Source organism: Acanthochromis polyacanthus, chromosome 17 (assembly GCF_021347895.1).
Source record: "Acanthochromis polyacanthus isolate Apoly-LR-REF ecotype Palm Island chromosome 17, KAUST_Apoly_ChrSc, whole genome shotgun sequence".
Classification (NCBI taxonomy): Eukaryota; Metazoa; Chordata; class Actinopteri; family Pomacentridae; genus Acanthochromis; species Acanthochromis polyacanthus.
Window position 1 is genome coordinate 2,489,970 of NC_067129.1, and position 24,612 is coordinate 2,514,581.

Below are 24,612 nucleotides of genomic sequence, written 5' to 3' on the forward strand. Positions count from 1 at the left end.
TTCTTCCTCCTCCTCCTTAGCTCCGCCTCACACCGACACAACCGACACAGACCCGCTATCCCTCCACACACACGGGCACGGACACACACACTGACGGACACACGCACGGAGCGGGACTGAGCGGAGCTGCGCCCCCGGACAGGAGCACTGATGACCGGTGAGTTTCTGCTCTTCAATCCCCCGGACCTCCGGACCAGCTGAGAGAGTGTGTGTGTGCGTGTGTGCGTGTGCGTGTGTCAAACTTACAGCTGTTATTTGATCGCGGCTTTAATTCCCGTCAGCTGATCGATCTTTCCTCCAGCGGATCAATAACCTGTATATCCGCTTGTTTGTTTGTTTGTTGTGTTTGAAGGAAACTAGAGAAGTAGAGCGACCACTCCCAGTGTGTTTCTGTCACTTCTTGTTTTGAGTAACACACTCAGGTTTAGAATAAAATGACTGTCAGGAACATGAAGAGTAAAAACCTGAATATAAACCTGCACATTCATAGAAAATAAAAACAATACAAAGTTAAGGAACTGTTATCTAAAGCAGAAGAATACTTTTACATTTAGTAGAACACTGTGGTGTAAAGGGAAACAGCATAGGCTACCACAGAAATACTTCTACATGTGTAAAATAATAATTATTATAACTAATTAATTATAAATAATAAAATGTCTGAACCTTTCATTCAAAACTGCAGGCACTGCGCACAACATAAGGTCATTTATTCTCATGAGGACTCATGTACAATGCCTAAAACAGTATAGAGACTCAAAAGTTTGTCGAAAAGAGCCACAAAAATGGATAAAAATGAACTACAAAAGACTACAAACAAATGCAAAATGACAGCAAAGAGACACAAAATGTTCTCTGAACGATGGGAAATTTGTGCAATTTAAATAAAAAGGATCACAAAGAGACTCCAAACAATCAGAAAGGACATAAAACAACTTTTAAAGAGACACAAATGCTCTCAAAAAGATGGAATTTAAGTGCAAATTTACTAAAAATTATAAATAATAACACAAAGCAATTTTAGAGACAAAAAATGCACTCAGAAGAGACACAAAATGTTCAGAAGGAGACACAAAATGACCACAAAATACTGCAAAATGTCTTCAAAAAGATGGAAATTAGGTGCAAATTTACTAACAAAAGACCACAGTCATAAAACGATCACAAACGACAGTAGAAGTACTTACAATATACACAAAACAACCTAAAAAATGTGGAAATAAAAACAAAAAATAACCACAAAAAGACACAAAACAAGTACAATGTGACAAAACAACTTCAGAGAGACACAAAAAGTAGAGAAAGACGCAAAATGACCACAAAGAAGATGGACTGTAACTGCAAATTTACCTAAAATGATCAAAAAGAACAGAGAACAATTTTAAAGAGACACAAAATGTCCAGAAAAAAATGCAAAATGACCACAAAGTATTGCAAAACCACCACAAAAACATGGAAATTAAATGCAAAAAGATTAGAAATGACCACAAACACACAGAAAACAAGTACAATGAGACAAAATGACTTCAGAGAGACACAAAATGTCCAGAAAAAGATTAAAAATGACCTCAAAGAAATACAAAATGTTCTCAAAAAGATGGACTATAACTGCAAACTTACTTAAAATGATCAAAAAGAACACAGAACAACTTTAGAGACACAAAATGTCCAGAAAAAAAAGCAAAATGACCTCAAAACATGGAAATTAGGTGCAAAAAGATTAGAAATTATCACAAACACAAAACAAGTACAATGAGACAAAACGACTTAAAAGAAACACAAAATGTACAGACAAGATGTAAAACAAGCATAAATTTACTAAAAAAAAAATCACACAGGCACAAAACAACTTTAAAGAGACAAAAAAAATGTCCTCACAACAGACAGTAAAAGATGCAAAATGACCTAAAAAAAAGATTTAAAAAATTAAGCGCAAAAAGACTGAAAATGATTGGAACAGACAGAAAACAAATGCAAGTGAACACAATGACTTCAAAGAGAGACAAAAAAGAAGAAAAAGACGCAAAATGTCCTCAAATAATTGAACTTAAACTTAATTTGAACTTAAACTTAGACTGAAACCAGTGATTAATTTAAAGAAATGATTTAAAATTGGTGACAAGCAGTAACTATGAAGTCCCCATAAAGCAGCAGAAGGCGTAGTGGTGCAGTTAGAGTCTAAAAGTTGTGCAACGACCACGTGAACATCACCAGGAGTACTGCAGGAATCACTGGCATGCCAGCAGGAGAATGACGAAGCGTGTTCATGCTGGTCGAGGTGACATCACAGAGCGTCAGCGGCCGCACGCGCTCAGATCAGCATCAGAAACATGACAGTCATGTTGGCCAATTTCAGACTTCCTAGAACGAGACAGGAAGTCAGAGAGCGTCACAGATGATCAAGTGTGTTCTGGTGTGGTGAATCATCCAGCTGTCAGAAACTCCAGATACACAAAACGAATCATTCCAGTCCAGCTTAGGCTCAGTTTATCTGCTGGTTTAGTCCAGGTTTAGATAGTCTGGGTTGTTGTGGTGCTGGATTGTTATCCCCAGATGTGGTCTCATATTCTTGGTGGTTTAGTTTTGATGTCATCGGCTTTTAGGCCCAGTTTGATCAAGTCCTCCTGATTGTCTTAGCCTTGATGTGGTGTGATGTTGATATGAGTACTTTTAGTTTGGACTGATATCGTTTTGTGTTTTAGCATGTTTTTTTTCTGATATTCTCTGTTGTTTTAACCCTAGTTTGGGCTGACATTGTTGGGTGTTTTATCCCTCACTTGGTCTCATATGTTCGGTCTATTTCGGTGTTTTATCCATGATGTGGACGGATGTTTGGTGGGTGTTTTAACCCTGGTTTGGTCTGATATATATCACTCTTTTAGCCCTGGTTTGGCCTGATATTTTGGGTGTTTTAGCCACGACTTAGCCCTGGTTTGGTCTGATATTACTGATGTTTTAGCCCTGGTTTGGTCTGATATTACTGATGTTTTAGCCCTGGTTTGGTCTGATATTACTGATGTTTTAGCCCTGGTTTGGTCTGATATATATCACTCTTTTAGCCCTGGTTTGGCCTGATATTTTGGGTGTTTTAGCCACGACTTAGCCCTGGTTTGGTCTGATATTACTGATGTTTTAGCCCTGGTTTGGTCTGATATTACTGATGTTTTAGCCCTGGTTTGGTCTGATATATATCACTCTTTTAGCCCTGGTTTGGTCTGATATATATCACTCTTTTAGCCCTGGTTTGGCCTGATATTTTGGGTGTTTTAGCCACGACTTAGCCCTGGTTTGGTCTGATATTACTGATGTTTTAGCCCTGGTTTGGTCTGATATTACTGATGTTTTAGCCCTGGTTTGGTCTGATATATATCATTCTTTTAGCCCTGGTTTGGCCTGATATTTTGGGTGTTTTAGCCATGATTTGGACAGATGTTGACAGGTGTCTTACCCTTGCTTTGGTCAGATATTAATGAAGTTTTTTTTCTCATATATTTCAGTTAGTTTGGTCGGATGTTTTGGATGTTTTCACACTAGTTCGATAGAATGTATTTGAGTACCTTGGCTCTGGTTTGGCCTGCTATTGTTGGGTGCTTCGGCTCGGGTTTAGTTTGATATTTTTGGAATGTTTTGCACCTGATTTGATGAGAGATTGTTGGATGTTTTAGCCCTAATTTAGCCTGATATTGTTGAATGCTACAGCTCTTGTTTGGTCCAATATTTTGATGTTTTAGCCCTGTTTTGGCCTGATACATATCAGTGTATTAGCCCTGGTTTGGTTTGATATTGTTACATGTTTTAGCCCTGGTTTGGTCTGATATATGTCATTCTTTTAGCTCTGGCTTGGTGTGATATTGTTATGTGTTTAGCTCTGGTTTGGTCTGATATTGTTGCGTTTTAGTCCTGGTTTGGTCTGATATATATCAGTCTTTTAGGCCTGGTTTGGTCTGATGTTATGTGTTTTAGCCCTGGTTTCGTCTGATATATGTCATTCTTTTAGCTCTGGATTGGTGTGATATTGTTACATGTTTTAGCTCTGGTTGGCCTGATATCATTGGGTGTTTTAGTTATTTGGTCCAGTATTCACTTTTCACAACTTTCTAGTACTCAAAAGTTTACTTACAGCAGACAGTCTAATTGTGAACCAGCGGTTTGTAGCTGTGGTATAAATATTTACAGTTTAGTGACATAGAGAGACCACGTGCAGAGTTTAACCTGTTAAATTGAACCCACTTTAACAGTTCTTTTTTCTGTCTCTGTGCACTGCTATGCTGCTGTTCTCGGTAAAAGCTTTGTCTTCACACATTCTGTCGCTGGACGAAGCGAGTGTCGGACAAACCCTTCCTGTTTCGGTTTCAACACAGACAGTTCCTCTTTGGCCTGGCGTCTGACTGGGGTGAGGAAACGCTTTCTGCTTCTGACAGACTCGGCTCGTCACGCTCAGACTCGGTCAATATTAATAGGATTATATGCAAATTGACCTGTAGAGTTGGACAGAACTGTCTGCTGTTTGAGCCTAGGTAAGTGCCAATATTCTGTCATGTTTTAGTCCTGTTTGGTCTGGTATTCTTTAATGTTTTAGTCCTGTTTGGTCCAGTATTATCTTATCTTTTGGTCCTGTTTGGTTCAGTATTCTCTCATGTTTTAGTCCTGTTTGGTCTGGTATTCTCTCATGTTTTATTCTTGTTTGATCTGGTATTCTCTCATGTTTTAGTCCTGTTTGGTCTGGTATTCTCTCATGTTTTAGTCCTGTTTGGTCTGGTATTCTCTCATGTTTTATTCTTGTTTGATCTGCTATTCTCTCATGTCTTAGTCCTGTTTGGTCCAGTATTCTCTCATGTTTTAGTCCTGTTTGGTCTGGTATTCTGTCATGTTTTAGTCCTGTTTGGTCTGGTAATCTCTCATGTTTTAGTCCTGTTTGGTTCAGTATTCTCTCATGTTTTAGTCCTGTTTGGTCTGGTATTCTCTCATGTTTTATTCTTGTTTGGTCTGGTATTCTCTCATGTTTTAGTCCTGTTTGGTTCAGTATTCTCTCATGTTTTAGTCCTGTTTGGTTCAGTATTCTCTCATGTTTTAGTCCTGTTTGGTCCAGTATTCTCTCATGTTTTAGTCCTGTTTGGTCCAGTATTCTCTCATGTTTTAGTCCTGTTTGGTCCAGTATTCTCTCATGCTTTAGTCCTGTTTGGTCCAGTATTCTCTCATGTTTTAGTCCTGTTTGGTCCAGTATTCTCTCATGTTTTAGTCCTGTTTGGTCTGGTATTCTGTCATGTTTTAGTCCTGTTTGGTCTGGTAATCTCCCATGTTTTAGTCCTGTTTGGTTCAGTATTCTCTCATGTTTTAGTCCTGTTTGGTCTGGTATTCTCTCATGTTTTATTCTTGTTTGGTCTGGTATTCTCTCATGTTTTAGTCCTGTTTGGTTCAGTATTCTCTCATGTTTTAGTCCTGTTTGGTTCAGTATTCTCTCATGTTTTAGTCCTGTTTGGTCCAGTATTCTCTCATGCTTTAGTCCTGTTTGGTCCAGTATTCTCTCATGTTTTAGTCCTGTTTGGTCTGGTATTCTCTCATGTTTTAGTCTTGTTTGGTCTGGTATTCTCTCATGTTTTATTCTTGTTTGATCTGCTATTCTCTCATGTCTTAGTCCTGTTTGGTCCAGTATTCTCTCATGTTTTAGTCCTGTTTGGTCTGGTATTCTGTCATGTTTTAGTCCTGTTTGGTCTGGTAATCTCTCATGTTTTAGTCCTGTTTGGTCCAGTATTCTCTCATGTTTTAGTCCTGTTTGGTCCAGCATTCTCTCATGTTTTAGTCCTGTTTGGTCTGGTATTCTGTCATGTTTTAGTCCTGTTTGGTCTGGTAATCTCCCATGTTTTAGTCCTGTTTGGTTCAGTATTCTCTCATGTTTTAGTCCTGTTTGGTCTGGTATTCTCTCATGTTTTATTCTTGTTTGGTCTGGTATTCTCTCATGTTTTAGTCCTGTTTGGTTCAGTATTCTCTCATGTTTTAGTCCTGTTTGGTTCAGTATTCTCTCATGTTTTAGTCCTGTTTGGTCCAGTATTCTCTCATGCTTTAGTCCTGTTTGGTCCAGTATTCTCTCATGTTTTAGTCCTGTTTGGTCTGGTATTCTCTCATGTTTTAGTCTTGTTTGGTCTGGTATTCTCTCATGTTTTATTCTTGTTTGATCTGCTATTCTCTCATGTCTTAGTCCTGTTTGGTCCAGTATTCTCTCATGTTTTAGTCCTGTTTGGTCTGGTATTCTGTCATGTTTTAGTCCTGTTTGGTCTGGTAATCTCTCATGTTTTAGTCCTGTTTGGTTCAGTATTCTCTCATGTTTTAGTCCTGTTTGGTCTGGTATTCTCTCATGTTTTATTCTTGTTTGGTCTGGTATTCTCTCATGTTTTAGTCCTGTTTGGTTCAGTATTCTCTCATGTTTTAGTCCTGTTTGGTTCAGTATTCTCTCATGTTTTAGTCCTGTTTGGTCCAGTATTCTCTCATGTTTTAGTCCTGTTTGGTCCAGTATTCTCTCATGTTTTAGTCCTGTTTGGTCCAGTATTCTCTCATGCTTTAGTCCTGTTTGGTCCAGTATTCTCTCATGTTTTAGTCCTGTTTGGTCCAGTATTCTCTCATGTTTTAGTCCTGTTTGGTCTGGTATTCTGTCATGTTTTAGTCCTGTTTGGTCTGGTAATCTCTCATGTTTTAGTCCTGTTTGGTTCAGTATTCTCTCATGTTTTAGTCCTGTTTGGTCTGGTATTCTCTCATGTTTTATTCTTGTTTGGTCTGGTATTCTCTCATGTTTTAGTCCTGTTTGGTTCAGTATTCTCTCATGTTTTAGTCCTGTTTGGTTCAGTATTCTCTCATGTTTTAGTCCTGTTTGGTCCAGTATTCTCTCATGCTTTAGTCCTGTTTGGTCCAGTATTCTCTCATGCTTTAGTCCTGTTTGGTCCAGTATTCTCTCATGTTTTAGTCCTGTTTGGTCTGGTATTCTCTCATGTTTTATTCTTGTTTGATCTGCTATTCTCTCATGTCTTAGTCCTGTTTGATCTGGTATTCTCTCATGCTTTAGTCCTGTTTGGTCTGCTATTCTCTCATGTTTTAGTCCTGTTTGGTCTGGTATTCTCTCATGTTTTAGTCCTGTTTGGTCCGGTATTCTCTCATGTTTTAGTCCTGTTTGGTCTGGTATTCTCTCATGTTTTAGTCCTGTTTGGTCTGGTAATCTCTCATGTTTTAGTCCTGTTTGGTTCAGTATTCTCTCATGTTTTAGTCCTGTTTGGTCTGGTATTCTCTCATGTTTTATTCTTGTTTGGTCTGGTATTCTCTCGTGTTTTAGTCCTGTTTGGTTCAGTATTCTCTCATGTTTTAGTCCTGTTTGGTCCAGTATTCTCTCATGTTTTAGTCCTGTTTGGTTCAGTATTCTCTCATGTTTTAGTCCTGTTTGGTCCAGTATTCTCTCATGTTTTAGTCCTGTTTGGTCCAGTATTCTCTCATGTTTTAGTCCTGTTTGGTTCAGTATTCTCTCATGTTTTAGTCCTGTTTGGTCCAGTATTCTCTCATGCTTTAGTCCTGTTTGGTCCAGTATTCTCTCATGCTTTAGTCCTGTTTGGTCCAGTATTCTCTCATGTTTTAGTCCTGTTTGGTCTGGTATTCTCTCATGTTTTATTCTTGTTTGATCTGCTATTCTCTCATGTCTTAGTCCTGTTTGATCTGGTATTCTCTCATGTTTTAATCCTGTTTGGTCTGGTATTCTCTCATGTTTTATTCTTGTTTGATCTGCTATTCTCTCATGTCTTAGTCCTGTTTGATCTGGTATTCTCTCATGCTTTAGTCCTGTTTGGTCTGCTATTCTCTCATGTTTTAGTCCTGTTTGGTCTGGTATTCTCTCATGTTTTAGTCCTGTTTGGTCCAGTATTCTCTCATGTTTTAGTCCTGTTTGGTCCAGTATTCTCTCATGCTTTAGTCCTGTTTGGTCCAGTATTCTCTCATGTTTTAGTCCTGTTTGGTTCAGTATCCTCTTATGTTTTAGCCCTGTTTGGTCCAGTATTTTTTGATGTTTTAGTCCTGTTTGGTCTAGGTTTCTCTAATGTTTTAGTCCTGTTTGGTCGAGTATTCTCTCATGTTTTAATCCTGTTTGGGCCGGTATCCTCTAATGTTTCAGTCCTATTTACGCCAGTATTTTTGGATGTCTTAGTCCTGTTTGGGACGGTATTCTGTCATGTTTTAGTTCTGTTTGGTCGAGTATTCGCTCATGTTTAAGCCTCAGTTTTTAAGAAATATTCTCTGGAATTTTGGCACTACTTTGGTCCAATATTCCTAAATGATTTGCCATCAGTTTGTCCAACATTCTCTCGTATTTCTATCTTAATTTTACAAAATGTCCTCTGTCTTTTCTCATGATGTTTGTCCAATATTTTCAGGCGACGTTTTGTTCCAATAATCTTTGGCATCTCAGTTGTAGTTGGGCCCAGTTCTATCTGCTATTTTAGCAGTGATTTGTTGTGATATTTTCTGGTGTTTCACAGTTTGGTGTGATAATCTCAAGTGTTTTGGTACTAATTTGGTATGATGCTCTTTGGTGTTTTAGCCTCTGTTTGGTGGGAAATTCTCTGTTGTTTTATCTTTTAGTTGGTCTGATATTGTTTGGTGTTCTAGCTTGAGTTTGGTGCGAATTTCTCAAGTGTTCTGTCACAATTTTTCATTATATTCTTTGGTGTTTTAGCGTCAGTTTGGTATAATATTGTCTATTATTTTAGCCTCAGTTTGGTGTGAATTACTCAAGTATTTTGGCACTGATTTGGTCTGGTATTGTCTGGTGGTTTTAGCCTTTATTTGGTCTGATATTGTTTGGTGTTTTAGCGTCAGTTTGGTGTAATATTATCTGTTATTTTAGCCTCAGTTTGGTGTGATTTTCTTTTGTATTTTATCTTATATTTGGTGTGATGTTTGCAAGTGTTTTGGCACTAATTTGGTGTGATATTGCCTGGTATTTTAGCTTATTTAGTGTGAATTTCTTTGGAGTTTTAGCCTTTATTTGTTCTGATATTCTTTAGTGTTTTACCCTCAGTTTGGTGTGAATTTCTTTGGTGGTCTATCCTTTATTTGGTCTGATATTCTTTGGTATTTTAGCCTCAGTTTGTTGTGATATTATCCGGTGTTTTGGCACTAACTCGGTGTGATATTCTCTCGTGTTTTAGCCTCAGTTTGGTCTGGTATTATCTGGTGTTTTGGCACTAACTCGGTGTGATATTCTCTCGTGTTTTAGCCTCAGTTTGAACTGGCAGCATTCATTTGCTTCATACTTTTATGTATATCTCTTACTATTTTGCCATCCCTTTGGTTAAAGTTCCTCCTGTTCTTCCTCAAAGTTACGATAATCTACTGTTTGCTGTGAGTCATTCTTCAAGGCAGGTGTCTCCGCCACATGAGGTTCTTCAGATTTTTAAAAAGTAGAAAAAGTTGACACAGCTGCAAAGCCAATTTTAGAGATTTTCCCGTCAGTGCTTCAGCTTCAGGGAGACTCGGTTCCTCTGTGGGTGACGACTGTCAGCCTAAAACAGCAGAACAAAATAAAAATACAGAAAGAGAAGACAGCTGACTGGACGAAACCAGATTGATTGTCAGTTCCTGAAACACAGAAATGCAAGATGAGAAAATCCACAAAGGAGGCAACATTGTGCTGGTCTCTCTGTCCTCAGTGACTCTGACCACGATGTTCCAAAACTTTTCCCATTAACTGTGAACAAACTGTGGCCAAACCTTTTCTGTTCCTCAGCTACAGAGGCCTTATATAATTCTGTTAGAGACAGAATTTCCCTCTTCATATTTGATTATATTTTAGTGAGCCTCCTCCCTGTTTTCTGACACTTTTAAAGGTGACAAAATGAGTAAACATGTTTAGGCTTCAGATTAAAGTGAATCCTAAAAATCTTAATGTAAATCTTGGCAATAAGCTGTGCAACAATAAACCACAGACAGAGAAGAAAGAATATATTCTAATATGAAATAATATCAGTAAACAGCTGCTGCTTCCCAAACTTCCAACAGAGGACCAAATTCCCCAAACTGAAAGACACAAACATGCTTGTTTTGCATCACTTTGTAGTAATTTTTCATCTCTTCATGATTGTTTGGGACTTTTCAAGGAAGTTTGCATCTCTTTGTACAGGTCCTGTGTCTCTTTCTAGTTGTTTGTGTCTCTTTAAAGATGTTTGTGTCTCGCTGAGGACATTTTACATGTCTTTGTAGCTTTTTTTGTGTTCCTCTGGGGACATTTCTGCCTCTTCAAGGATGTTCTCAATATGTTTTAAATCTCTTTGTTGTGCTTTTGCGTCTGTCCATGAACATTTGCGTCTCTGGAGTTTATTTGTGTCTTTTCAAGAACTTTTGTATCTGTTCTCTGCTTGATTTCTGTGTGTTTGAGGATGTTTGCATCTCTGTAGTAATTTTGTGCCTCTGCAATACATCTGCCTCCCTTTGCAGTTGATTTGTGTCTCTTTTAGAACGTTTGCACCCCTTTGTAGTTAATTTGTTTCTCTTTCTAGAACATTTGTATCCCTTTGTAGTTGATTTGTGTCTCTTCTAAGACTTTTGCATTTCTTTGTAGCTGATTTGTGTCTCTTTCTAGAACATTTGCATCTCTTTGTAGTTGATTTGTTTCTCTTTCTAGAACATTTGTATGCCTTTGTAGTTGATTTGTGTCTCTTTCTAGAACATTTGCATCCCTTTGTAGTTGATTTGTTTCTCTTTCTAGAACATTTGTATCCCTTTGTAGTTGATTTGTGTCTCTTTCTAGAACATTTGCATCCCTTTGTAGTTAATTTGTGTCGCTTTCTAGAACGTTTGCATCTTTTTGTAGTTGATTTGTGTCTCTTCTAAGACTTTTGCATTTCTTTGTAGCTGATTTGTGTTTCTTTCTAGAACATTTGCATCTCTTTGTAGCTGATTTGTGTCGCTTTCTAGAACGTTTGCATCTCTTTGTAGTTGATTTGTGTCTCTTTCTAGAATGTTTGCATCTCTTTGTAGTTGATTTGTGTCTCTTTCTAGGATGTTTGTATCTCTTTATAACTGATTTGTGTTTCTTTTAGAACATTTGCATCCCTTTGTAGTTTATTTGCGTCTCTTTCTAGAACGTTTGCATCTCTTCGTAGTTAATTTGTTTTCTACAAGGATGTTTGCATCTCTTGTTGGTATTGTGTGTCTCCTTGTGGTCGTTTTGCATGTCTTTAAAGAGGAAACAAGATGTTTTCAGACACAGCTTTAGAAATTAGAAACAGTTTTATGGGAAACATTGATCATGAATCAGAGCATAGCGGTACTTTACATTCATGAAGACGCAACATCTCATTTCATGCTAATGATTAGCTGGCATTAAAATAGAAAGTGCTTCTTTCAGATTCACACTTTAATCACACAATCGCTCAGAGAGGAAGGGAGCTTTCACACAACCAGTGTGTCTCAGTGTTGATCTCTAATCTCGTTTTCTTCTGATCGAGTTTGATGTGACTTTGAAAACCGTCACCAGGATACGTATCTCATTAGCATCTAAACTACCTAAATAAAAATGTAATTTTGGCCACCAAAATTTAGAAAAGCTCTACTGTAAGTTGGGGATTTTCTGTTCACTTCAATGTAGTTTTATTGCAGTGCCACCTAGTGAGTGTTAATGGAACTGCAGTCAAACTCAGCTGACTTTAACACTGATTAACTGACTTTTATCTGCTAATTTTGACACATTAAAGTGAAGTTCAAACCCTGATTTTGAAGCAAACAGTCACACAATCACCCGTCCGAGTTGATGCAGGTTTCCTTACTGAAGTTGTTTATTTCACCATTAAACCACAGTGACACTTTTCTACTAAAAGCTTCCTTTTTTCCAAACAGTTACAGAAGTACACCGTTACAACACTCGGACCGTTAGTTTCTGCTGGGTCTCTGCAGGTTCATTAACCTTCAAGCGACTGAATAAGGTCACATATTTCTTTAGAGTTATATTTCCACCTGGGGTCTTGCTGTCCTACAGCTTTAGTTTTTATAGGAATTGGTTCAAAGATAATGAGAAGTTGTGTGACCCTGGAAAAATGGTTACTTTAACATTATAGGCTTTAAGTTTATTCTAATTTTCCAGTTCTATCAAGACTAACAGACATAGACTAGCATGATTTATGATTTAATACCCAAAGTGAAGATGAAAACTCAATCAAAACAATTGACAAAGATGAGTTTCTGGCTAGTTTTTGCATTAAAAAATGATTGGAAACCATAGTTGCTTCCTTTGGAGCATTTTAAAACAGCTGTCAAACATAAAAGCAGCACGATAAACTCAAATAAAGACATTTTAAACGTATTCATCTGTAAAATATAAATGATCCATTAAAATAGTTTGGTCACCTGCTAACTCTTTACATCAGGTTGTAGAAGTTAATGACATATTTCTTTTTTTGTGTCTCTTTGTGACTGTTTTGTGTCTGTGGGAGTTTAGCGGTGTCTCTTTGTGGTCATTTTGATATTTTGCACATATTTCTGGTCGTTTTGCTTGTTTTTGTGATAGTTTTGGTGGTAGCTTAGCATTCCTGTTTTCTGTGCAACTCTGTGGTCGTTTAGAATCTCTTTGTGGCCGTTTTACGTGTCTTTGTGGTTATTTTGTGTCATTTTGTAATAGTTTAGATTCTCTTTTTGGTGGTTTTAACTGTCTTTCTTATAGTTTTGCTTGTTTTTCTGGTAATTTTGCATGCTTCTCTGGTAGTGTAGTATTTCCTTTCTATGTCACTGTTTTGTTTCTTGGTGACTGTTTTGCCTAATGGATAAGCCTCTCTTTGTGGTCGTTTTGCTTGTTTTTGTGATAGTTTTGGTGGTAGCTTAGCATTCCTGTTTTCTGTGCAACTCTGTGGTCGTTTAGAATCTCTTTGTGGCCGTTTTACGTGTCTTTGTGGTTATTTTGTGTCATTTTGTAATAGTTTAGATTCTCTTTTTGGTGATTTTAACTGTCTTTCTTATAGTTTTGCTTGTTTTTCTGGTAATTTTGCATGCTTCTCTGGTAGTGTAGTATTTCCTTTCTGTGTCACTGTTTTGTGTCTTTGTGGTAGACAATCATCTATTTTAGTGTTTTCTTGTGGTAGTTTTTTATGCTTTTGTAGTAACTTTGTGTCTCTTTATGGTCAATTTGCATGTCTTTGAGGTAGATTTTTATGTTTTTGTAGTAGGTTTCTGTTTGATGTATTTTCTTTGTACTGTTTTGTGTGTCTGTAGTACTTTCTATGTCACTGTTTTGTTTCTTGGTGACTGTTTTGCCTAATGGATAAGCCTCTCTTTGTGGTAGTTTTGCATGTTTTTGTGATAGTTTTGTCTTTCTGTGGTGCATTTGTGTCTCTTTGTGGTAGATTTGCATATCTTTGTGGTCTTTTTGCGATTATTTTCAGTAGTTTTGTGTGCTTTTGTGATAGTTTAGCATTTCTTTCTGGTAGTTTTCCGTGTCTCACTGATCGCTTTATGTCTTTCTGATCATCTTGTGTCTTTGTGTGGTAACTTTCTGTCTATTTGTGGTTGTAATGGGCGTGTAGTGTATTATACCACATACACAATACAGCAGCCAGAGAAAAGGGAAGAGCAGATAGACAGATATTCTAATTAGCCAGCAGAGTAGCAGTAACTACAATTTCTCTGTTGAAATCAGCCTGATTTGATGCTGAGCACCTTTAAATACCAAACTTAATCTAATTACAGACGAATCTGTCAAACTCTGTCATTAGTTGTAATTTACACAAAGAAGAAACACGTTTCTACATACTGCGTTTCTTTTTCAGTTGTCTGCGACTCCTAAATACTTCAACCTTTCTGGTTTTGTGTCACTTCTGCCTGACAGCAGCTGTGTAAGATTTAAGAGTCTGCAGGCAGATTAGAGAAGTGAGAAAGTGTTCACAGATGAGACAAATCTTACTAAAAGTTGTGGATGTGAATAAATCTTTCACCACCGCAAACGTCAGAGGTCGCAGTTTTCGTCCACGGCGCCAAATCTAAACAAGACGAGGGACAGAAGAATCTGCAGGAAACTGTGAGATCAGAGGTTAGAGCTTCCAGCAGGAGTGAGATCAGCCGACCTCCGCCCAGAGAGAGAAGGGCAGGGTGGGGTCGGCGTCCCCAGAGTCTGGGCTGAGCCACTTTCTCCATCCACACATCTGGAGACACGCTGCAAACTCGGTGTGCTGCTGTTAGAAAGAGTTCATCTGATGATTCTCTAAGTGCTCACAAGACAACACTGGAACTCAGAATAACGCCACGGAAAGGAAGACTAACGGAGAGACGCTGAAATATGGATACCACTGCGTTTTCATCCAAATGTAGCACAGATTTTAACTCCACTCAGAAGTGTCTGCTGCTGGTTTAACACTCTGAACTCCAAGTAGTTTCTCAGTTTTTTTTCCTCACCATGAGATCATTTGAAGTTTAAAGTTCTGCACTTCAGCGGAAACAGAACAATCATGAAGAGGGTCAATATAAAATTGAAGGACTTTTGAAGTCCATGGGACAAATCTTCTATATATTTTTATGAAAAGTTAAAAAAAAGTTTTTTTATGTTTATTATGATCATGTCTTTACAAATTCCATAATTATTTATGATGGAAATAATCACTTATTAATAAAAAATTACTGGATATCAATAAAATGTCCCACAATTATATATTGACCCATCCAGAATGACTTAAAAATGATCCATAATTATGTAAAATTATTCCAGAATGACATGAAATCTGTCCTAAATGACTTGAAAATTATCCCAAAGACACAAAAGATCCAAGCTGACATAAAACTTGTTGAAAATGACAAGAAAATTGCCCAAAATGACCCAAAAATTGTCTAAAATCACTTGAAAACTATCATTAATTACAGAAAATTGTCCAAAATGATTAAAAAAAATTTAGAATGACTTGAAAATGATCCATAATTTCAGAAAATTAGTCCAGAATGAAATGACGTTTGCCCTAAATGACTGGAAATTATCCCAAAGACACAAAATTGATCCAAAATGACGAGAAAAGATCCAAGCTGACATAAAACTTTTTGAAATTGACAAGAAAATTGTCCAAAATGACTTAAAAATGGTCCGGGTCAATATATAATTGAGGGATTTTTGAAGTTCATGGGATATATCCTGCATACATTTTTATTTAATTTAAAAAAAAAACTAATGTTTTTATGTTCATTTTGATCACGTCTTCACAAAGTTCATAATTATTTATAATGGAAACAATCACTTATTAATAAAAAATGACTGGATATCACTAAAATATCAACTAAATAACGTCTGAATTTAATACCAACCACCTTCTAATGAGCTAAACAAGAATAAAATGAGCCGATTCAGAAATAGTTTGGATTGTGTTCTTTTTATTATGTTGAGATAATCATGACAGATATTTCTTTTTTGGCAATATATCAAATTTTAGATGGAAAAATCACAAATTAAATCCCTTTCCACTAAGTTCTCCGTTCCAAAAACCATAGACATATATATGTCTATATATGTATATATGTCTATGCCAAAAACACCTCTCCAGGAAGTGTGTTAATTCCAGATCACATGACCTGCTCCACATGATGTCATTTCCTCCTGAAGAAAAGACTGGAAGACTCCAAGGCTTTCTGACTTATTTAAGATAAAGTAGTCAACAGGTTTACTACAATATCTTTAGAAATAACTTTCAATTTCAATTTTACTGAGTTGTATATATAATATTTAGAAGAATCTTTCTCTAAAAATGACACATGGGGTTTGGTTAGAATAAAAGAAATGTTAATTTTAGGCCTGAAAACAGCAAACGTGAAAAAGAGACCTGTTAGCTATGTTAGAAAAAGTCCCATAATTATATATTGACCTCAGAAATGTCTTCTGTGCAAAATGACACAGTTAATCCTAAAAGAAAAGAAAAAAAAGTTTAATTACTTTAATTATGTATTATACAAAAATTGAAAAACCTGGAATCAAAATCACTACATTATTCGAAGCGCCCACACTGGAAAAAATATGTTGACTCTACATACTGCAGATATTTTACTAGTTTTTTTCCACACTTATCTCGTCTCTGTGTGTGTAAACAAAGCCTACAGTTCAAAGTCTTTGTCACAGGGCACTCCCGGCTTCAAGATTTAAAAAAAAAAAAGAGTAGAATAAAGTGATTATTTTGAAAGTTTACATCATTTCCATCAGATGATTAGTTCAAGGACCATCTGAAAGTCGAATATCTGTCGCTCCCACTGTTTTTCCACTTTCTGGCTGATATACGGTGATTGTTTTTCTACGATAACATTCCTTTCAAACCAGCCGGCAGGTTTTGCGGCTCATTGTTTTGCAAGTTAACGTCGACATTCAAATATGTGTGTGTGTTTGAATCTGTGTGTGTGTGTGTGCAGGATAACATCTCTGTTTTGTTTAGAAACTGTTTCCTTCTGCGGCAGTCATTTACATAAACACAAATACTGACAAACTCTCCCCTCTCTGCAGTTGGACGATGGGACGTGTCAAGTTCCTGAACAAGCTGTGTTAACCGAAGGAAACCGAAGCGTCTCTGGCAGCGGCAGCAGGACGAGTTGTGTAGAGTCAGAGCTCACAGGTGTGTTGGTGTGTGTTAGGTACATTATACAGTCTGTACTGCCTCATGAAAAACACACACAGAGACAAAAACAACCACACAGACACACAAAATGACCAGAAAAAGACCCAAAACTTACAACAGAGAGACAAAACAACGCCAAATAGATGCTAAATGACAATTAAAGAGTTGAAAAGGACTAGAAAAGAGTAACAAAGTAACAAACATGACTACAGAAACTAAAAATAACCACAAACAGGCACAAATGAACACAAAATGAAAAAAAAACTGCAAAAGAGACACAAAACAAGACAAAAAGATGCAAAACTACAACAAATAGACACAAAAAAGAACCACAAAGAGACACAAAATGACTACAGAGACATAGAAACAACAAAAAGATACAAAACAAGACAAAAAGATGCAAAACTACAACAAATAGACACAAAAAACAACCACAAAGAGACACAGAAACAACAAAGAGATGCAAAACAAGTACAAAAAGATACAAAAAAAGTACAAAAAGATACAAAACAGAAAACAAAAAGATACAAAACAAGCACAAAAAGATACAAAACAAGCACAAAAAGATACAAAACAAGTACAAAAAGATGCAAAATCTATACAAAGACAATCATTAAAAGACACCAAACGACAACAAAGACTGTATGGTGTCTTCTTTATTGTGTTAAAAAAAGTCGTCGCCATCACAGTCCCCTGTATGAATGTAGCACTGATGTGTGTTGCAGGTTGCTGAAGGACACGGGTCGTCATGCAGACTATAAAGTGTGTGGTTGTGGGTGACGGCGCTGTGGGGAAGACCTGCCTCCTCATCTCCTACACCACCGGAGCTTTCCCCAAAGAGTACATCCCCACTGTGTTCGACAACTACAGCAGCCAGGTACGTATCCAAAGGGTTTTATCTGGATGAACCGATGCTCACCGAGCTCTGTTCACCTGTGTGTGTGTGTCCTCCTGTGTGTGTGTTCACCTGTGTGTGTCCTCTTGTGCTCAGGTGACGGTGGACGGCCGGATCATCAGCCTGAACCTGTGGGACACGGCGGGTCAGGAGGAGTACGACCGGCTGAGGACGCTGTCCTACCCACAGACCAACGTCTTCGTCATCTGCTTCTCCATCTCAAGCCCCGCCTCCTACGAGAACGTCAAACACAAGTGGCACCCAGAGGTCAGAGGTCAACATATCAACAGAGCTCTGCTTCCAAATCCTCCACTCATTCCCGACTCCTATCTAGTAACTACTATATAGTGACAGTGAATAAAGTATTTATATATAGTATAGTATAGTCACTGCTGTCACTCAAAACATCTCAGATAGATGCCACTTTGTTTGTTGTTTTTTATGTGTCATGATATATCACTCGGCTTCCATTATACATATTAATGCAAATTATTTTTAATTGTAATATTTTTGCCTGTTGTCTTTTTGATAAACTACACGACAAACAAGATTTATACAGCTTAACTCTCTAAAATATGTCTTAATGCTCTAAAATATGCCTTAACTCTCTAAAATACGTCTTATCACTCTAAAATACGTCTTAATGCTCTAAAATACGTCCTAAAAGTCTAAAATACGTCTTAATGCTCTAAAATACGTCCTAAAAGTCTAAAATACGTCTTATCACTCTAAAATACGTCTTATCACTCTAAAATACGTCATAAAAGTCTAAAACACGTCTTATCACTCTAAAATACGTCTTAATGCTCTAAAATACGCCTTAACTCTCTAAAATACGCCTTAACTCTCTAAAATACGTTTTATCACTCTAAAATATGTCCTAAAAGTCTAAAATACGTCTTATCACTCTAAAATACGTCCTAAAAGTCTAAAATACGTCTTATCACTCTAAAATACGTCCTAAAAGTCTAAAATACGTCTTATCACTCTAAAATACGTCTTAATGCTCTAAAATACGCCTTAACTCTCTAAAATACGCCTTAACTCTCTAAAATACGTTTTATCACTCTAAAATATGTCCTAAAAGTCTAAAATACGTTTTATCACTCTAAAATATGTCCTAAAAGTCTAAAATACGTCTTATCACTCTAAAATACGTCCTAAAAGTCTAAAATACGTCTTATCACTCTAAAATACGTCTTAATGCTCTAAAATACGCCTTAACTCTCTAAAATACGCCTTAACTCTCTAAAATACGTTTTATCACTCTAAAATATGTCCTAAAAGTCTAAAATACGTTTTATCACTCTAAAATATGTCCTAAAAGTCTAAAATACGTCTTATCACTCTAAAATACGTCTTAATGCTCTAAAATACGCCTTAACTCTCTAAAATACGCCTTAACTCTCTAAAATACGTCTTATCACTCTAAAATACGTCCTAAAAGTCTAAAATACGTCTTATCACTCTAAAATACGTCTTATCATTCTAAAAAACGTCCTAAAAGTCTAAAATACGTCTTAATGCTCTAAAAAACGTCCTAAAAGTCTAAAATACGTCTTAATGCACTAAAATATGCTTGAATGCTCTAAGATATGTCCTAACACAGCAAACTACATCTTAACGCTCTAAAATGTGTCTTATTGCTCCAAAATACACCTTAACGCTTTAAAATACTTAGCTCTCTAAAATAGTATTATCACTCTACGATACCTCCTTACACCATATAAAATGTTTTAACACTCTAAAATACATCCTAACAATCTAAAATACATCCTAATGCTCTAAAATACGTCTTAACTGACTAAATTACGTTCTAGCAATCTAAAATATGTTTTAAAGCTCTAAAATACACCTTATTGCTCTGACATACGCTCCAGATCAGATCTGAGCCTTTTCTCCTCCATCTACTTCCCCCAGGTGTTCCACCACTGCCCCGGCGTTCCCATCCTCCTGGTCGGCACGAAGAGCGACCTCCGGAGCGACGCCGAGATTCAGAGGAAGCTGAAGGAGCAGAACCAGACGCCCGTCACCCACCAGCAGGGTACCGCTCTGGCCCGCCAGATCCAGGCCGTGCGCTACCTGGAGTGCTCGGCCCTCAACCAGGACGGCATCAAGGACGTGTTCACCGAAGCCGTGAGGGCGTTCCTCAACCCCCAGCCCACCGTCAGCAAGAAGCTCTGTGTCCTGCTGTAGAGACTGGTCCAAGGATTCACGCTAAAGATGTGTTTTTTTAAAGTTTGGTTAGAGTTTTATCTTGTGATTAAAAAAAGGGAAGGTTTGAATGGAGGAGGAGCTGAAAACATGTCAACTGTCCACCTTAGTCCGTAACAGGATGAACATCATGACTGAGGATCTGGCGTCAGATCAGGGATTAAAGTTAATATTCCCAACTGAAAATCTGCACGAAAGTTAAATTCGAACTAGAAACACCCTCACTTGGCTTCCCTTCAACTTTAATTCTGCTTCAGATTTTCCAAAGATTCCTGCAGATTAAAGCGATTTTATGTTGCTTTTCAAACACACTGAACCAGATCATTCCATCTAAAATCATCACGTTTTTAGCAGATATTCATTTCAGTTGGCCTGAATTCTTTACAGAACTAAAATATATATATATATTATTAATGACATATGTGAAATACTTTCTGAGATCTAGTTTATTTCTTTTCTAATTTACAGTCAACCCACTTTTAGCAGTCATTTTTAAAAATATGAGGCTGTTTGAAGAAGAATGTCTCAGGAACTATTAAAGATAAAAGCTTGAATATTTAATGTAGTTTCTCATCACGCCAATGACTGGAAATCTGCAATATATAAATACTCAAATAGATCAAATAAGATCAAAATAAATGACTAAATATGTCGCTGCATGTTACAATAATACAAAACTAAATATATCGAATGGCTTTAATTGAAATGCTGGATCTCAAAAATTAAAAATAAAGTTATTGTCATTAAATTGATTAAATACAGGTAGACAGTCTGAGTTCTGGAGTTTTTCCAAATATAACTAAGAAAATCAATAACATTAATAGAAATTACACAGAAAATGTCAGGCTTTTATATTTAATAGCTTCTGAGATATTCTAATTCAACTTTAAACGTGAAAAAACATGCTGAAAGTGGGCTGATGGTTAATTTAATGCCGTCACACAGAGAAGAAAGTTCCTGAGAATCCTTCTGTTTTTACCTTTCCTTCAGTTTCTCGCTGATCCACTGATATTTGTTTGTACATCCAGAAACACTGCAAAAGGAGCTGCTCATCGTCAATTCTGCTGCTTTGAGTGTGACTAAAAGCAAACAGAAACAGACTAAAAAAACGTGCCTCACATTGTGCCTCACACTGAAAAAAACTCCGGATCTTTACGACTGTAGAACAAATTACATTCGTGCAAGTATTTCGATTGATTTGGAAGAAGGATCTGAACTGTTTTCAAATGAATCTGAGGGTCGGACAGGGACCAGATCTATTATTTTAAACAAATAGAGATTATTATTGATACTGAGAATTGTGCTTCACTGCACAGAGAGTTTATATGTTAGAGGTGTGGCAGCTTTTAGAGATCAGATGCTGCAAATGAAACCCTTTAAAATGCACTGAAGGTAGGAAGAGAATTAAAACTTTGAACACTTTCAAGTCTTTCTCAGTGAAGAAATCAGAGAATCAGATGTAGAGAAGAAGCTTAGACACACTTTTTAGAACTCTTAGATTTTAGAACAGCGTTCAAAATGCAGTCCCTCCAGGAATTTGCACTGTTACGATCGCAATAAAAAATTCACGCAGTTTCAACAAATCTCCATGAATTCTGAGCGACCTTGCAATTTTGTCCAATCGCTGCAACTTCTCAGCAATTTTGGCCGACCCCTCCTTGAGTTCCACCAATCGTAGAAGTCCCCAGCACCCCAAATTTCATCGCAACAAATACGCTGAAAACATCACAATTTTTTTTAGACAAGCTGCCACGAATTCAGGCAGTTTAGGCCGCAACAATCTCGAAAAAAAAGTCTGTGAAATCCTGGAGGGACTGAAAATGAGAGTTTTGAGGAAAAAAAATGAATTCTAAGTTTAAAATCAGGATTTTGGGTTTAAAAGTCAAAGTCAAAATTCTGAATTTAAATTAGAGATTCAGAGAAAAATATCAGAATTCTTGTTTTAATTCAGATTTCTGATTTTAGATTCTGACTTTAAACTGGATTACTGAGAAAAATGACCGAATTCTGGTTTTAAAGTCAGAATTCTAAATTTTAAATCTGAATTCTGTGGAAAAACGGCAGGAAATAAGAAATTAAAATGACAATTCTGAGAAAAAAGAATTCTGAGTTTAAATTCAGACTTTGTGGAAAAAGGGGAAAGTAACTCTTAATTTACAACTGGAATTCAGACAAATAAGAATTCTTATTTTAAAAGTAGAATTCTAAGCTTAAATATAACTTGGAGTAAAAAAATCAGAATTTTATGTTTTTTAATTGTATTTCTTTATAATTTAATTTCATCAATATTTAACTAATAAAAAGTCCGTTTTAAAAAAATAAGGGAAATGCCATGCTTAGTGAGTGGGAAATCAAAGGAGACGATGAAGAAGAAAAAGCTCTAAAGATGAAGTTTGATGAAAAAAAAACACAAAGATATATGTGTGGAGTTTTGGTGAGAAAGCCTGAATGTAAACAGAAACTTAGTGAGAAGTTGTGAAGTGAGACGAGTTCAAACATCCAGTGACACCCAGAGAAAACATTCATGATCCACAAACCAGAGGCAAAAGACCAACAACTGCAATAAAAAACAAACATCTGGTTCTTTGCTAGGTCCAAACTTCTGTACACAGAGATGGCAAAAAAGGGAAGATTCCAACTAGAACTTCAGCAGGAAACATCTAAAAGTCTAACAACTGTGCCGTGTTGGCAGTCAACAAGATCAAAACTGGATCTTATCTAGAGTAAATTCTAGAGTAGCGTCTAGATTTGAAGTTGACTGGGTCACGCTAAACCTTCATGCAAGACAACTGGACTTATATTAATTTACTGTTTCTGGGTGGAACGGACATCTCTAAAAAAAAAAAAAAACGAGGGGGTGTTCGACACCATTTATCAGGTACTTATAATGCAGTCCTGAGATTCCTCCACGGACAGTTTCACCACCATGTGGGTCTCTGATCTTCAACAGGATATTAGCCAAATGTTTGGGGGTAAAACCTGAGACTCCCCACCAGTCGGTTAGAACTGAAGAAGTTTCTTGGATGAAGGTGAAATGCTTTCAAGAGCCAGAAAGTAAAGTCCAGTAGCCTGAAGCATTTTCACAACAGGCTCCTTCACAACTCCACAGGATTTTTGTTGTTAGCCACGATGCTAGCACAGCTAATCCTCCTCCGATTGCTAAATCTCATGATTGAAAATGTTTGTTTTTGTTGCAGATTTAAATTACTGTATTTTTATTTAAATGTGACATTACATTTAAAACGTGTTTCATACAGTACATCTGCCTGCTGTGGTTTATTCCAACTTCATCATCTTCAACAAGCAGCGGTGCTTTGAGCTAAATGCTAACGGCAGCAGTAATGTTAGCATGCTGATAGCTTTCACATGCAAAAAAGAAGCTAATTAATCTGACTGCTGGATTTCAAAGCTGACTAAACTACTAGACAAGCCAAAAAGGATACTGCAAAAACCCTTTACTTGTCTGTCTGACAAGTTGTTGGACTGGTAAAAGAGTCGGATCAGTCCATGAATAAAAAGTCCATAAATAAAAAGTCTCGATAGCCGTCACCACCAAATTTAAAGCAAACTTACAGAGACTGTGACTCAATGCTACATGAGTGTGAACACAGCAGGAGAAGATGGTTCAGTGAAGCTTAAATGGTGAAAAAGGAAGTTGAAAACTTGTTGGAAAAATATGAAATTTCTGGGAAGTTCGTTTCACAAACAGCTGATGGTTTCCTCTATTTATGTACGTCACAATTTTTTCACCAAATCAGAAGCAGTTTGAGCATCAAATTTTCTTTTGCGATATTTTGAGATTTATTTTCTGGCACGGCTGAGTAAACGATGTTTGCTAATATTATTTAGAGAGAGCTTCTACTCTTGAAGTTTTCCAAATGGCACATTTTAACCAGTAAAACGGGTGCAAAACTGGAAACAGATTTCATCCGTCTGTCTCTGTTCTCACCCTGTGAAGCGGTTTTGTTGTTCAGGTAAATGAAATTGGGGAAGTAAGCTTAATAAATGACCTGCACACCAACAACTTCCCCAAACGATGAAAGGACTCTTGTGGCGTCGGCTAATAAAATAATCAAATCACAAACACACCTGACGGCACGTTCACATTCACAGGGGATCTAACCACAACACGGAGTTCATATCACATCAGGGCTTTTTAAAGAGTCTTTTTGTAGTCGAATCAAAAACCTAAATATTGCCATAGAGGATGTTAAACGCCAAGAATTAGACACCAGATGAGATTCTACTCTGGCCCATTTTGAACCGTTGGCTCATTACCTCCGCCAGGAGGTAATGTAATCATCGGAGTTTGTTTGTTTGTCTGTTAACAGCATAACTCAAAAAGTCATGGACGGATTTTCACCAAATTTTTACAGAATGTCCAGAAGAGGAAAAGTAACAATCAATTAGATTTTGGAGGTGATCCGGATCACCGTCTGGATCCAGGATTTTTTTGAAAGACTCTGTACAATTGAGAGATGGCCAGACGGTGATCTGTAAAAATTGGGTGAAAATCCGTCCATGACTTTTTGAGTTATGCTGTTAATAGACAAACAGACAGACAGACAAACAGATGGCCTGGCGGAGGTCTGCGCTCTCCGAGTGCTTTTCTAGTTTATACATGTTGTATGGGAATGTCCAGGAGTTTCTGGTTTGTCCGTACTCTGACAGAACTAACGGGGGTAGAGATACCAAAGAACCCAGCTTTTTGGACATTGCCAATCTGGAACTATCAATAGCAAGACCCAATGATGCAAGATTAAACAAGAGATCAAATGTAGCCAAAGCCTGTCCTACACTGAGCGTACATGTTGAATTTGGAAATAAAAAATGATTAAAAAAATTTGTTTGCATCTGTAAAGATGAATAAAACCACCAAACACTTTTCACAATGAGGACTCAGCATATAAC

The 24,612-nt window shown here is 37.0% G+C and overlaps 1 protein-coding gene across 1 annotated transcript; it reads left to right on the top strand.

Moving 5' to 3' along the window:
* On the top strand, positions 1-22,960 carry rhogb (ras homolog family member Gb). Its single transcript, XM_022214995.2, has 5 exons — positions 1-157; positions 16,481-16,589; positions 17,318-17,469; positions 17,584-17,754; positions 19,408-22,960. The coding sequence occupies exons 3-5, from the start codon at positions 17,341-17,343 to the stop codon at positions 19,681-19,683; spliced, it is 576 nt and encodes a 191-aa protein (XP_022070687.1). The 5' UTR covers positions 1-157; positions 16,481-16,589; positions 17,318-17,340; the 3' UTR covers positions 19,684-22,960.
* The last annotated feature ends 1,652 nt before the right edge of the window (positions 22,961-24,612 follow it).